The sequence below is a fragment of the Colletotrichum phormii genome (genome assembly GCF_030913505.1).
Source record: "Colletotrichum phormii strain CBS 102054 chromosome Unknown BDP81scaffold_5, whole genome shotgun sequence".
NCBI lineage: Eukaryota > Fungi > Ascomycota > Sordariomycetes > Glomerellales > Glomerellaceae > Colletotrichum > Colletotrichum phormii.
In genome coordinates, this window is record NW_026851447.1 from 1,781,007 (window position 1) to 1,793,676 (window position 12,670).

The window sequence follows — 12,670 nt, forward strand, 5'->3', positions numbered from 1 at the left end:
TACTATTGGATCCATGTGGCTCGCTTATCGTCTCTCTGCTGACAACTCCAGATCAATGCATCATACACGGGGAATTTGTGGGTGTTTGCGAACATGGTCATATTCTCATTCGTCATAACGTATGAACAGCTACCTGGTTATCACCTCGCTCCCAAACCTCTACAGCATCTGCGCAAACTGCGGCGATACCGAGAATTGGGAGTTGATAAACTTGATCGTGTCGTTGCACCAGTTGGGCTCCTTTGTTCCGGTACCGACCATTCTCGCCTTGTCCGATGCCTTGGCGCCCTTCTTGAGCGTGCCCTGCAATGTGCTTTCGAAGTCACCCTTCACAATCTTCAGGTCACCCTCCAGCTCTGCCAGTACCTCGCCGCTCTCGCTTCGGAGCTCGAACTTGCTGATGCCGTGGTCAATCTCCAACGGGCTGGGGTTGTACACCTTCATCGTGTTGACGAAACCACCGCCACGCTCTTGAGAGTTAACCTGCGCGATCTTGGGACCACCCATACCAATGATGGGCACGTCCTTTGCGTATTTGACCTTGGCTGACAGGCCGAGCGCCTTGATTGTGCAGTCGCCGTTGTCGAGTCGCAACACCAGGTTTTCGTCGCACATGATGGCTTTGACGAACGCCATGAAGGCATTGCGGTCGAGAATCTTGATAAGCTGGTCCTTGACGACAACCTCCGTACCTCCGGACTTGGTCTTGACCTCGGGAAGATCCAGCTTGCCGAAGCAGCCTCCGTTGAACATCATATCGACGGTCATCGGTGCCATGGTCGCGCCCATGGGTCCGGTTCCTGTGACCCTGCTCACAATTCCCATGACAAAGGTGCTGTAATTCACACAACAGTCAGTTTATGCTACAGGATGCCACCAAGGTGCAGGAATGACTTACTCAGCCGTGGGCTGGGAAATCTTGATGTGTTCCACCTCCAGCTTGGAGCGGTTGAGAATGGCCTGGGTGATCGCGTCCATTTTGGCTAGTGTGCTGATTTGTGGAAGCGCTAGGGGAGTGGTGACGTTCAGTAAGCTGGTTTGGGTTTTGTTGTAAGTGAGACTTGATTAGTGCAGTTGAAGGTGATTGACGAATTGGTAGGAAAAGCAAGGTGAGGAACATTGGGCTTTATACACGCTCGCCATATCGTCCAATATCCTGGTCATCACAACCCCGATACGGCCTCACTGTCGTCAGAACGAACACATGCAGGATTAGCTGCCATGCCATGTGCTACTGAGCTGCCACAGATTCACTTTTTGCCTCGGAACCTGAGTCTCGTCTCCAACAGAACCCACCATCACAACACAGTTCGCATAGCTCTTCGCATAGCTCTTCGCATAGCTTGCTACCCTGCCACACCCCGTCCAAAACTTGACAAGGCCTCAGGGGGTTTAGAACGGGCAGCCCACCAGACGAAGAATGGTTGCTATTCGGTGAGCCCAACACTTCGGATTACACCCCTGCGTGTATGACAGATCGATCAACCCACCGATCCTCTTTGCCTCCTCAAAACGGCAATTCCCTGTGTGGTGAAACACCAATGGAGAGCGAGGGTTTCCTTCGCAGCTACAGAAGCAGGAGCCAGCTCACGCACACTACGCAACGCACCCGCACCCGCATTCGCACAGCTTTTTCTTCGACGGCGGATCCCGCAATGCGAATGAATGCTTCTTTATTTGGTTTCCATTTCGCTTGGACGTCCCGTTTCGGGAAGCATTGGGCGCTTACCTGCCCTTTTCCCCACACCTTCAACTCAAAAGAAAGAAAGAGAGAGAGAGAGAGAGTCCGGGGACGAGACCCGCGCCTCGGCCGGCTGGCGGCAAGAAGAGTCTCAGCCTCAACTCGCTCGCTCGCATACTTGACTGTATTCTTTCCGACCCGCATGTGTCAGTGGCGCAACATCTGCCAGTCAGGACCCTTTTGTCACGTTCCAGAAGTAGTAAACCTAAGTGGGTATGAGGGCTGTGAACACTGCCCACCTCCTCGCTGATACCCAAGGCTGACTCGGAATGTTTACGTTGACACGGTTGTCGAAATATTGGAGCCAAGAGGGTTAAAACACGTCTGTAAGTTAATGCAATAGCGGGCTGGGTGACGCAAGTTGTTGATGCGGGGACAATCTCGGTACGCAACGTTGGAAAGAAAGAATTGAATTTTTGGCATGTGCCTCAGCCTTTCACCGAGGGACAGGTGGAGGAGGAGAAGGAAGGGTGCGGGATGTTTATTGATTGGAGATGCTTCCCCCCCCCCCCCCCCCCCCCCCGGCAGTGGTAGATACAAGCTCTATTTAGTAGAGATGTGGTGGTATCACGAAGGCGGGGGTGAATTTGTCCAGCTAAGGTAGAGTCGATCTTGGAGGTGAGGTGTGGAGGGGTTACGAATGAGAAGAAACGGGAATAGGCTTCGGTCCCATCTGCGCCGTATGGATGATGCGAAGTAAACCCTACGGAATGCCATTCCCTCCTCTCCTTTGTCCAAGATTTTCGTTGGTAGGTAAGTCATCTTGGAGAGCGAAATCGAGATCCCATTACCTAGATTTGATAGAAGAACCCTTTGGGACTGCGTAGAGCAAACCAACATTCCAACTCCAAGACAGAAATACGTTTCCGGACTCGGGTCCGAAATTGAAGAGGAGCTCGTGGTGATTCATCGCTCTTTTATTGTCGAGCAGGAAAAAAAACTGGGTAAAGGGGAGAAAAAAGACGAACAGAACAAGACCCAAGTTTCTCTCTCTCTCTTCCTTCACCCCATTGAAGAGACCTTTTTTTTTGTTTTTCTTTCTCGGATTCACTCCTCTCTCAAAACTCCGCAACCGCCGAGCCGCCCGCCCTACGCTAAAACCTCAACCAAAATTCTCAACCGCCGGACACCCATAGTCGTCATCAAGTCATCAACCGTTCCAAACAACCATCTCTTCTGCGCCGCCAACCACCTTTTTTCCAAAGTTCACTATTCCCCAATCGCTCGATTTGACACCAACCGCTTGATTCGACAACTACCGCCGTTCCACTCTACAACCGTCCCACCAGCTTCTGACTCCGATCCGATGCTTGTCTAAGTGACGAAATGAGATGAGCTAAGCGAGACTTTTTTTCAACAAACAACAAACGATCAAAAGGCAACTTCGTACTCGGGGGAGAGTGTCAAAGAAGGGGAGAGAGAGAGAGAGAGAGAGAGAGAGAGAGAGAGAGAGAGAGAGACCAAATCTGTTCTGTCATGCTTGCGTTGCTGCACAGAGAGCCCTTACACTCCAGTAGCATCATCAAAAACAATGGCGGCCTTGATGGCGCTCTTGTTCTTGATGGACTCGAGAGCTTCGCCAAACTGCTCGAGCTTGAACGTCTTGTTGACGATGCCCTTGGTCTTGACCTTGCCCGAGTCGAGGTAGTCAATGGTGGCGGCTGCGCGAGTGTCAGTATAACTCGCCATTGACCTATTGCATGCAGTAGGCACAAATCTCAAAGATTGATACGTACGGAACATGTAGGTCTCGGAGAAGGAGCCGAGGATGGTGATCTCGTCACCGAAAATCTTGGAAGGGGGCCATGAAACACGGGCGGAGCTGTTGTAGACACTACATTTTTGACAAATTAGCAACCGGGCACACTGGACGGTGAGTTGCAGCCTTACCCGTAAACGACGAGCTTGCCGCCACGGCGGACGTAGTTGATGGCATCCTCGAGAATCTTCACGGAACCGGTAGCCTCGACTACGACGTCGAAGCCGTAGGGGTGGTCCTTCTGAAGCTGGGTGAACTGAACCTGGGGGTCGGAGCGGGACAGTTCAACGTAGTTGTCGGCGGCATCCAAGCTGCGAGCGAGGTCCATCTTCAGACCTTGAGGAGCCGCGATGGTGACATTGCAACCACCGTTGTGGCGCATGAGTTGAGCGAGCATCTACATTGGAAGTACACCGGTCAGTCATTGGTGCACGGGGTGCCGTTTTCCGGCCGAGGTGGGACTCACGAGGCCGGTGGGGCCGGCGCCGAACATAAGGACGCTTGATCCGAGGCGGGGCCGGATCTTGTCCAAGCCGTGGCAGGCGCAGGAGGCGGGCTCGAGAAGAGTGGCGTCGACGTCGTTAAGGTTGTGGATCTTGAAGACCTTGCCGGCAGGGTACGCGCAGTATTCGGCGAAACCACCGTTCATGGTGACACCGTGGGCCTCGAACTGCAAAAGAAAAAAGTGTTATTTTATCATCCGTCCGTGTAAGTGGTGAAGTGGGGCCGGGCATACGTGCTCGCAGAGCAAAAGCTCTCCACGTCGGCAGTAGAAGCACTCATTGCAGAGCTCACTGTTATCGGCAGCAACACGGTCGCCGACCTTGAAGTCCTTGACTTTCTGTATCTTCTCGTCAGCAGCCATGTCGTCAGATGTTGTCAACAATGGGTTTGCTTACAGGTCCGACAGCGGCAACGACACCAACAGTTTCATGGCCAGGGATCAGGGGGAACTTTGCAATGAACTCTCCCTCGTGAATGTGCTATCAACAATGTCAGTTATACCACTAGAGGCATGACTGGAGGTCGCGAGGCTTCGGAGGTTTTACCAAGTCTGTGGCCTTCGTGTTAGTCGTACAGATCAAAGCAAAAGATCGTCCCAGCTTGCACAGCGTATGCAGTGGTACACAAGAGAGAGTGTGATTTACTTACCAGTGCCACAAACACCGCAAGCTCTCACTTTGACCAGAACGTCGTTCTCCCGAAGCTCAGGGAGAGGAACCTGGACAATTGACCAATCCTCGGGCTTCTCGTACCTAAATGAGGGGTCAGCTTAGCGCCGATAGAGGGGTAGATGATCCAGCGACCAAAGTCGCGTGAACTGCCACGCTGACCCGACGAACACTCATGGTCGGCAGAGAGGAGCCATACCGAAGAGCCTTCATCTGCTTGGGAAGGTTCGACATATTGAAAGATTTTCGACCTGTATTCTGCAGGGTGGTAGGTGTGCTGTCGTAGGTTGATGCTCAGTTAGCGAATGTCCTCAGTGCAAGTGAAGCTCAGCCCATTTCAAAGCGAAACAAGCAACCATGGAAGCAGACAACGTAAACTGGGGGGGACTCACTGAATGGCAAACAGAGTGAGGGGAAGCTTGATTTGTTGTCTCTACGGCAAGCTTTGAGAGGTGGAAATGGGAGCTATATATGTGGCCTTCTTTGAGCAGCGCGGGGAATGGGCGCATCTTGGGACGGAGATGGGACCAGGGTCCAAGGCGTTGTTGGCTGGCGTGTCTAAGGTCAGGGTACCTACATCTAAACCCTCCCTTGGACTTGCATTGTACGGTCAAATCGGCGAGGTTCGATGGCTACACCGAGTGCATGTACCTCTTCATTCGTGCGGTGCTATCCGGCATGTTGGCGTAGGTAGCTGCATCCCGCGTCCGCAGACGTATCCTCGACCATATCGACGCGCCACTCGGCCAACAAATGATGGTACATACACGAGACGGCATGCCACGCCTCTAGCAAGGCCCCGGCCTGGTCTGGCCAAACATTGATCGGTGAGGGTGAAAAGCACCTGAGAAAGAACGGAGCTGTTGGCAGACCACAGAGCTGAGCAAAGTCTAAACCCCCTGTCCGTCCAAAAATTGCCCCGCCCCCAGACTTTCAGCGGAGTTATTGCTGCAAACCTGGCGTCATCACGCAGGGCAGGGCTGCCACCAGCACCAGACTTCCAAGCCCGGGAAAGTCGGGAGGTAATGGCTTTGGGAGCAATCGAAAAGCAGAGAGAATAATCAAAGTGTGAGGGGCAAGGCCGTGGCAACGCATCCACGGATGAGCTTCCCACAACCTCCAGGAAGTCCAGCTCTCTAGCTCTTCCCATTGTATGGGGTCAAGACACTCTCATCGAGCCACTCAGAGACGCGAGAGCTAGCGAGGTGCATCCGAATTGGAGAGTGGGGAGCGTGCAAGAAGTGCTGGTCTCGAATTGTAAGTGTGTGAACCAGACAGTGACAACACCACTTCCACCATCAACAACACCATCTCTGCTTTTCCTTCCCGCCAGGTGGTCCACTTCCGCCGCAGTGCTTATCTCGCACATCCGGCACCCTTCCCCTGGTACACTACCTCAACAAAACACTCCCAGAGCCGGGCCAAGGAGAGAAGGAGAATGGTGACACCCCATGGCACATGACATGAACTTACAGTACCTAGTCTCCTCGTCTCGACCATGCCCGGCGCCCTGGCTCTTGCTGATATCCGCGCCCGCGATTCTCTCTCCACGCGCTATCCTTGGAGCGCCCCCCCTCGCCGGTTGTTCCCCGGTTTGCTGACTTTGTAGCGCCAGACCTTGGCGTGGAGACGCTGCCTCCACATGGAATCGACTTACGTACCGCGTTGGCACGAAGATAGTGGGATGGGTCGCGGAGTGCTCTGATAAGTTTCTGGATTTCTGTCACCCTGAGGTTGGGCTTGGTTTGCGTTTGGTGGCTCATAGCTTAATCTTGTCTCTGACTATTGTTCTGTACGACAAGGTGCTGGGCATGAAGGAATGCTCGTCTGTGCTGGCGCGGCTAGAGAAGAATCGAAGCTTGCTTTGCAGCTCCCTGGATTAGGTAGTAGATGTTCTGCCGCTGGTAGTGTGGTGAAGCTGTGTGTAAGTTGACGTCGGGTTGAGTTGTACAAGGCGTCGATTGGGTGAGGTGACTTTCATGGCAAGTACCCGTCCCCAAGACCTCGTCTTGCCTTCTCATCCCACGGCTCAGGGATATCGAGGTAACCGCGTCCGGAAGCTGGCACAGGTGCAGGTGGGAGGAGGCCAGGTACGTAGGAGTGAGGGGGAGGGGGGATGAACCCTACCCTCTTACTGAACGAGGTGCAAGGAATGGCACCCAAGGCACGGCAGGACGTTGAGGAAGGCGTCCTGTTCTCTTCTGAGCCAATGCAGCACATCTCACTTGCTGAGACAAAGGCACACAGCCAGATAGCATTTACAAAAGTGTGGAGAGGGTGCTTGAGTTCCGACCTTGCGCGGGGGCACAATTGAGACTCTCGCCCATTCGGCGTCCAGAAACCTGGCAGTCATGAGATTTACGCAGTCACCGCCATTTCCCCATGGCAATACCAAGTTACTAACCCGCCTCGGGATTCCTCCAGCTGGCCATCCCGTTCAACTTTCGAGGCTATCACGCATATTCGCTAAGGCAAGGGAACATCGCGCATTGCTTCTTTGCACAGAGGGGGCGGCGGCGCTACACACAAAATGCACTCATGTCTGGAACCATACGTTATTCGTGCAAAGCCTGCTGAAGCTATCCTACGTGCGTCGGCGCTTACCCCAGGCTCTCAACATTCCTTCATAGACGGACCCCTTTCTTGTCCATCCTCGACTTGAGAAACGCTTTGCGCATTGTCCTCGTTTCTTTTTCTCGTCTTTGCCTGGCCTCGACATGCAGAAGGGGTCTTGAACGTGGCCTCTCGCAACTTCAGCACCACCCCACGTGCTAGCCGGCAGACACTGCTTGCTCATCACAGCGTGGTAAGGACAAAAAGACGTTTCACAGTTTGGAGGAAGCGGCACAAGCCGCAGGCTGCAATTCATGACCTTTTGATGCAAACGATTTCCGAGGATCTAACCTCCAAACTCCCACGATGTTTCCCCCGTTGTCTGTGACGTTAACAGACGCGCGACTGTTCCGGCCATCCACTTTTTAGAGTACATGTCGGTGCCTTTTTGTTTCTGCTAATGCGTCTCGAGAGTAAAAGCCGATAGGAAAGAATCCTCTTACGAGGGGGGAGCGGCGCCACGGCCACGGCCAAAGCCACCACGGCTATAAAATGTGTTAGCAAGAAAGACGTTCCAGCCCTTACTATGCGCCGTATCGACATGGCGCAAAGCGTTCGAGGGATTGAGGCTCACAATTGGGGCTCGAATCCACCAGGGGCACCACCCTCCTTGCCGCCCTCGCCAGCATCACGGCGGCGGTAGCCACCCTCACGGTCACCACGGTCACCTCCACGGCCACGGCCGCCGAAGGGTCTTCTCTCGCGCTCGCCCTCGCCGAGCATGCCGCGGGGAGGAGCGTGGGAGCGCTGCTGCTTGATGTGGGTGGCGGGGACAATCTCGGCGGGAAGGTGAAGCCACTCGCGGAGGTAGTCGAGACCCTCGGGGGTCAGGGTGTAGTAGTAGTACTGCCACGAGAACTGGGTCTTGACATAGCCGCGGGAGGTGAGCGACTGGCAGGCCTTGACGACGAACAGGTTCTTGGTGTCGATGTCGGGGTGCTTGGGGAGGTTGAAGTCCTTCTTCGCGACGAGGACACCCTCACGGAAGAGGTACTGTAATTTTCGTCGTCAGCAATCGCTATCCTCCCAATTTTTCAGCACGTCTGAAAATTGTAAATCTAACCTCGTGGATCTTCTTGCGGTCGGCCTTGGGGATCAACATCGTGGCGGTTGTCGTGGTCGCTGCTGGTCGATGAGTGGGATGTCTGATCGAGCGCTGTCGAGAACTAACAAAAAGTTTCGAAATTCGTCGTGGGAAGGTAGAATAGCCTAGTGGGCGTCAACCCTACGCGGAACGGACGAAGTGTGGGGCGCTCTGAAGGCACGCAGATTGGTCACGTGTAGATAACGCCTATTGATAACTGGATGCATCCCCAAGGTCCGCCACACTTCCTCAAGGCTCTGCGCCTCACTCGTTTGCTAGGTATCGGCGATAAGCCGGGCCCATGTCATAATCATCCTTGTATCCAAACACTGAACATTTGCCTGCCACTTCACGTCCTCGTTCCGCCTGGAGACCGTCGCCCAGACATCGATTAACTATTGCGTCGGCGCAAATCGACAAATCAACTACTTCGACCACGGAAACAAGGCATTCTGAACTCGCAAAATGGCTGTCAAGAACGTCAACGTATTCGTCAGTACCTTTGCTGGATTGGGCCTGCCATCGACACTGGTATTGCCCGTTCCCTCGACGACGACCCTATGCGACCTGCGACAACAGCTTGACGAGCGACTGCCCGCCACAGATAACCGCCTTATCCTAACGACCATTTCCAACAAAGAACTGTCAACGTCATCCTCCAAGCCAGTATCAGATCTTCTGTCGTCTATCGACGATGACTTTGTTTCTCTGCGGCTCTCAGTACCGCTTTGCGGTGGCAAGGGTGGTTTCGGATCCCAGCTTCGAGCCGCTGGCGGTCGCATGTCCTCAAAGAAGAAGCGCAACCAAGGAGATGCCAACAACTCGAGCCGAAACCTTGACGGCAGACGTTTGCGGACCGTCACCGAGGCCAAGGCTCTGGCTGAGTACCTCGCCATCAAGCCAGAGATGGAGAAGAAGGAAAAGGAGAAGCGTCGTGAAAGATGGGAGCAGATCGTCGAGCTTGCAGAGAAGCGCGAGGATGAGATCAAGAACGGCAGCAAAGGTCGCCTCGACGGAAAGTGGGTTGAGGACAAGGAAGAGTCCAACGAGAGAACCCGCGAAGCGGTACTTGCTGCCATGAAAGCCGGAAAGTACAAGGACAACCTCCTTGGTACGTCGCAAGGATCGACAGGATCAGAGGAGACGGACGAGGAGATGAGTGAGGATGAGGAGGAGGAAGGCGGCAGCTCGAAGGAGTCAACCCCGCCGTCGGAACCGGCCAAGGCGCCCAAGGATAAGCCAAGGACGTTCTTTGGATTCGACGAGGACGATGAGTTTATGAGTTCTGACGAGGATGAAGTTAAAGGCAAGAAGAAGTGAGTCGACGAATCGCTTCCCCTCTCACAACCTCTTCACTGCTTTACTTCAAATATCTTCATCACACGGCTTGGCTTGCGTAAGGAGTTCAACGACAAATGGGAGCGCACGGAGTTTCTGGTCAGCCGGGTCAAGGGAACGGTATCAAGGTCCAAGGTTTTGTACAAATGATCAAACGGGCGGACACTACAGATAGTTTTCACGAAATCAAATTCGGCGCCCTGGAGCGTCATCAGCTTCGTCGCACGACACATCCCCCCATGCTCTATTTGAGGTCTCGATCCATCTCGAAGTAATACAGTCGCCCGGCTCCTCCGTCTAACCTGCTCACAACAGAGTCCAAATTCGCTTATGCGTCGAGCTTGACGGGGAAGTTGCCGGCCTCTGTTATGTGTCAGTATGCGTGCTTTTGATATACGAACGGAGTGCTGACCTCTCTGCTCGTCCCAGCGGGTGTACCAGCCAGAGGGGCACAGAGAGCGGTAGCCGAGCCAGAACTGCGACAGATTAGTTTTCTGTATTCTTTCAACAAAACTCGCGGACGGTCCGGACCTGGCGGCAAGGGGCGAAGTCCTCGCCCTTGGCGTTGATGCACTTGTGGTAATCGACGTAGTTCTGCCAGCAGTGCTTGGTCTGGTTCATGTTCGGGTAGCGGGCATCGGTGCCTGTCCAAGTTCATGTTAGATTCACGTCGCTCATCATTCCCGCTCTCAATTGAGGTGACGCTATCGCGGGTTTCGGTGGTTCGGGCGGAGGGTTCATACCGGCTATAGTGCTCATCAGTTAGCCTCGGAAAAAAGATCAGACCATAATTTGGAGAGGGATATTTCTTCAGCGTACCGGTAACGAACTTGAAGGGCTTGGTAACGAGCTCCTGATCGTCGGACATTTTGGCGGCTTGCGAGTTCAATTGACTGGGAGTCGGATCTGGTGATGGGGTCGAGTGGGCAGCGGCGTGCGATCGGTGTTGATGCTTTGAGAGCAATTGAATGGTCGTTTCTGCACCGAGAATCAGGTGGTGACGGGCGAGAACGGGTGGATGCCTGAAGATGGCCAATCGGGCCTCAGGCATTAGAAAGGTGGGTCGAGCTCCAGTCCAACATCAGACCAGACCGATGGAAGTCCAGTCCAACTTCTAAACACTCATTTTGAGATCCAATCCCGATCAACTACGCTCCCTCCCGCCGTACCGACAGGACCGAAAATCTCCCCTCTTCAAACAAAAAACGAAATCGCCAAAATGCGTCCTACTCTCGGTCTCCGCGCTTTCCGCCCGACTCTGCGCAAGATGTCCCCCGTTCCCGTACGTTGAAATTTCGCCGGCCCGGATAAGCTCAATCGCTAATTCTTATGTCTCCCCTTAGGCCGAGGACCAAGTCGGTACGTCGACATCCACCCCCAGCCATTGAAGGCTCCCACGATACCCGATATACATCTCGACGACAGACTGTGGTGTTGCGAAATGAATAGCAGGGGCTGACAAAGTCGATCCTAGGCCACACCGTCTCCCAGAGACTGCGCAAGCTCCGCCAGATCCCCCCCGAATTGATCCCCCTCGGTACGTCATTGGACATTCAAGGTTACGTCAAATTGTTGTTGACGATATATAGGTGTCGTCGTTGGCTTCGCTCTGGCCGCTGCCACCTACTCCGTCGGACGCCACTTCATGACCGACAAGACCATCCGTCTCAAGCGCCAGGGCAAGTCTGCCGCCGACGCCGGCCACGGAGAGGAGCACCACTAAGCGAAGGTTATGAGGACGACGGGAGAACGTTTGACCATGGCGCTCATGTGTTATTAGGGAGGATCAGTTTGTATAAGTCTACGACAAAGACAGATCAAAAGGCACCAGAGACGCTGCTTTCATTTCCTTTCTCATTGTGCTTCTCCGCCTCGAGTATTAGAGAAAAGCCGTGCCCCTTTAATATCTCAGTAAAACCATGTGAACGCCGTCGCTATGTAATTCGAATGAGGCATTGGTCGCCTACGTTCACACAACATCTTCACTCTGGTCGTGGTCCCGCAACGTCGAGCCCCTCCAAACCTTGCATGGGATCATCCCCACGCATTTCAATCTGCGTCGTACCCTGATCTGTTGCCAATCCATCCTCCTCACCAACAGCATGCTCTGCCAGCCATCCCTCCTATGATGAACGTCAGTAAGTTATTCCAAGGCTTGATAAGCCAGAGTGAGCGAGGAGAGAAGCGTTGAACCAGAGTGGTGGGAATAGTGCTTAGCAAAGAAGAGGAGAAGGAGTAAGTAGAACAGTGAATGTATCATGTAGATGAGACGCAACTGTGAGAAGTGACTAACTTGTTCCCATACAGCCTTCTTGCTGCCCAGGCCTTCTTCTGCGCTCTTGGGGACTTTGGCGGCTGACACCTTGATGACTCGTCCGAAGAATTCCGACTGATCCATGTTGTCAATGGCTTCTTTCGCATCCTCCGTGTCTTCATACTCAACATAGGCGAAGCCACGGTGAGGGTCCGTTGAGTTTGGCTTGTCGTTCTTGGGTAGCGATACGTCGGCGATTTCTCCAAAGGGGATGAACGCATCGTGAACGTTGGCGGCCGTCACTATCGAGGCCAGACCGCCCACGAAGACCGTCGACTTCCAGCGCGCTGCATCCGTCATATTGACTGGTAATGTGATTGTTTGGCGGTTATTGAACTCGTTTAATTCTGCTCAACAGTGCCTTGTGAAAATGAGCGCGGTTGGGTGACAGTTGAGTGAATCTTTCAGATAGTAAGTGGAGTTTCTGCGCAAGAGCTGTTGTAAGTCTCTATTGGCTGAGATGGATTTTAGCTACCTGGAGCTGTGCCGTGGTTCTTTAGGTGTCCTAGCTTGCAGTTACGTAAGCCATATAGAGCAACATTTGCTCACTGCTTCCCCTCCACTCACAGTCCATTCTCAACATTGAATTTGGGACTCATCTTCTGCCAGGTATCCCTGTTTCCATATCATAGTTGTTCTAGCTTGATTC

The 12,670-nt window shown here is 53.6% G+C and overlaps 7 protein-coding genes across 7 annotated transcripts; 2 read left to right on the forward strand and 5 right to left on the reverse strand.

The window, feature by feature from the left end:
* Positions 1–68: 68 nt before the first annotated feature.
* On the reverse strand, positions 69–1,132 carry BDP81DRAFT_369720 (uncharacterized protein). The gene is made up of 2 exons (XM_060586593.1): positions 899–1,132; positions 69–835 (listed from the first exon to the last, which is right to left on the reverse strand). The coding sequence occupies exons 1-2, from the start codon at positions 976–978 to the stop codon at positions 160–162; spliced, it is 756 nt and encodes a 251-aa protein (XP_060448381.1). The 5' UTR covers positions 979–1,132; the 3' UTR covers positions 69–159.
* Positions 1,133–3,244: 2,112 nt separating this feature from the next.
* BDP81DRAFT_459149 (alcohol dehydrogenase GroES-like domain-containing protein) lies at positions 3,245–4,906 on the reverse strand (the record flags this gene model as incomplete). The annotated part of the gene is made up of 9 exons (XM_060593507.1): positions 3,245–3,402; positions 3,478–3,575; positions 3,632–3,897; positions 3,967–4,170; positions 4,237–4,341; positions 4,400–4,483; positions 4,550–4,554; positions 4,653–4,756; positions 4,872–4,906. The coding sequence occupies 9 exons, from the start codon at positions 4,904–4,906 to the stop codon at positions 3,245–3,247; spliced, it is 1,059 nt and encodes a 352-aa protein (XP_060448382.1).
* A 2,845-nt stretch (positions 4,907–7,751) lies between these two features.
* On the reverse strand, positions 7,752–8,387 carry BDP81DRAFT_268582 (Plectin/S10 domain-containing protein; the record flags this gene model as incomplete). Its single annotated transcript, XM_060582912.1, has 3 exons — positions 7,752–7,770; positions 7,860–8,278; positions 8,349–8,387. Coding segments are annotated over 3 exons (477 nt in total), but the record flags the coding sequence as incomplete, so codon positions are not given.
* A 170-nt stretch (positions 8,388–8,557) lies between these two features.
* On the forward strand, positions 8,558–9,879 carry BDP81DRAFT_183371 (telomere stability and silencing-domain-containing protein). Its single transcript, XM_060582310.1, has one exon. The coding sequence runs from the start codon at positions 8,835–8,837 to the stop codon at positions 9,687–9,689; it is 855 nt and encodes a 284-aa protein (XP_060448384.1). The 5' UTR covers positions 8,558–8,834; the 3' UTR covers positions 9,690–9,879.
* Positions 9,880–10,035: 156 nt separating this feature from the next.
* BDP81DRAFT_391840 (cytochrome c oxidase subunit 6B) lies at positions 10,036–10,575 on the reverse strand (the record flags this gene model as incomplete). Its single annotated transcript, XM_060587599.1, has 4 exons — positions 10,036–10,070; positions 10,120–10,183; positions 10,239–10,351; positions 10,527–10,575. 4 exons carry the CDS (start codon positions 10,573–10,575, stop codon positions 10,036–10,038), a joined length of 261 nt encoding a protein of 86 aa, XP_060448385.1.
* Positions 10,576–10,926: 351 nt separating this feature from the next.
* BDP81DRAFT_391841 (uncharacterized protein) lies at positions 10,927–11,430 on the forward strand (the record flags this gene model as incomplete). Its single annotated transcript, XM_060587600.1, has 4 exons — positions 10,927–10,989; positions 11,051–11,066; positions 11,182–11,244; positions 11,297–11,430. The coding sequence occupies 4 exons, from the start codon at positions 10,927–10,929 to the stop codon at positions 11,428–11,430; spliced, it is 276 nt and encodes a 91-aa protein (XP_060448386.1).
* A 259-nt stretch (positions 11,431–11,689) lies between these two features.
* On the reverse strand, positions 11,690–12,321 carry BDP81DRAFT_447401 (peptidyl-prolyl cis-trans isomerase E; the record flags this gene model as incomplete). The annotated part of the gene is made up of 2 exons (XM_060592176.1): positions 11,690–11,830; positions 12,001–12,321. 2 exons carry the CDS (start codon positions 12,319–12,321, stop codon positions 11,690–11,692), a joined length of 462 nt encoding a protein of 153 aa, XP_060448387.1.
* Positions 12,322–12,670: the final 349 nt, after the last annotated feature.

Excerpts from the sequence above, each read along its gene's own strand:
- BDP81DRAFT_369720 (XM_060586593.1), bottom strand. The coding sequence starts at position 978 with ATGGACGCGATCACCCAGGCCATTCTCAACCGCTCCAAGCTGGAGGTG. Across the intron at positions 836-898 it reads ATTTCCCAGCCCACGGCTGA|CACCTTTGTCATGGGAATTG; the intron begins GTAAGTCATTCC and ends TGTGAATTACAG.
- BDP81DRAFT_183371 (XM_060582310.1), top strand. The coding sequence starts at position 8,835 with ATGGCTGTCAAGAACGTCAACGTATTCGTCAGTACCTTTGCTGGATTG.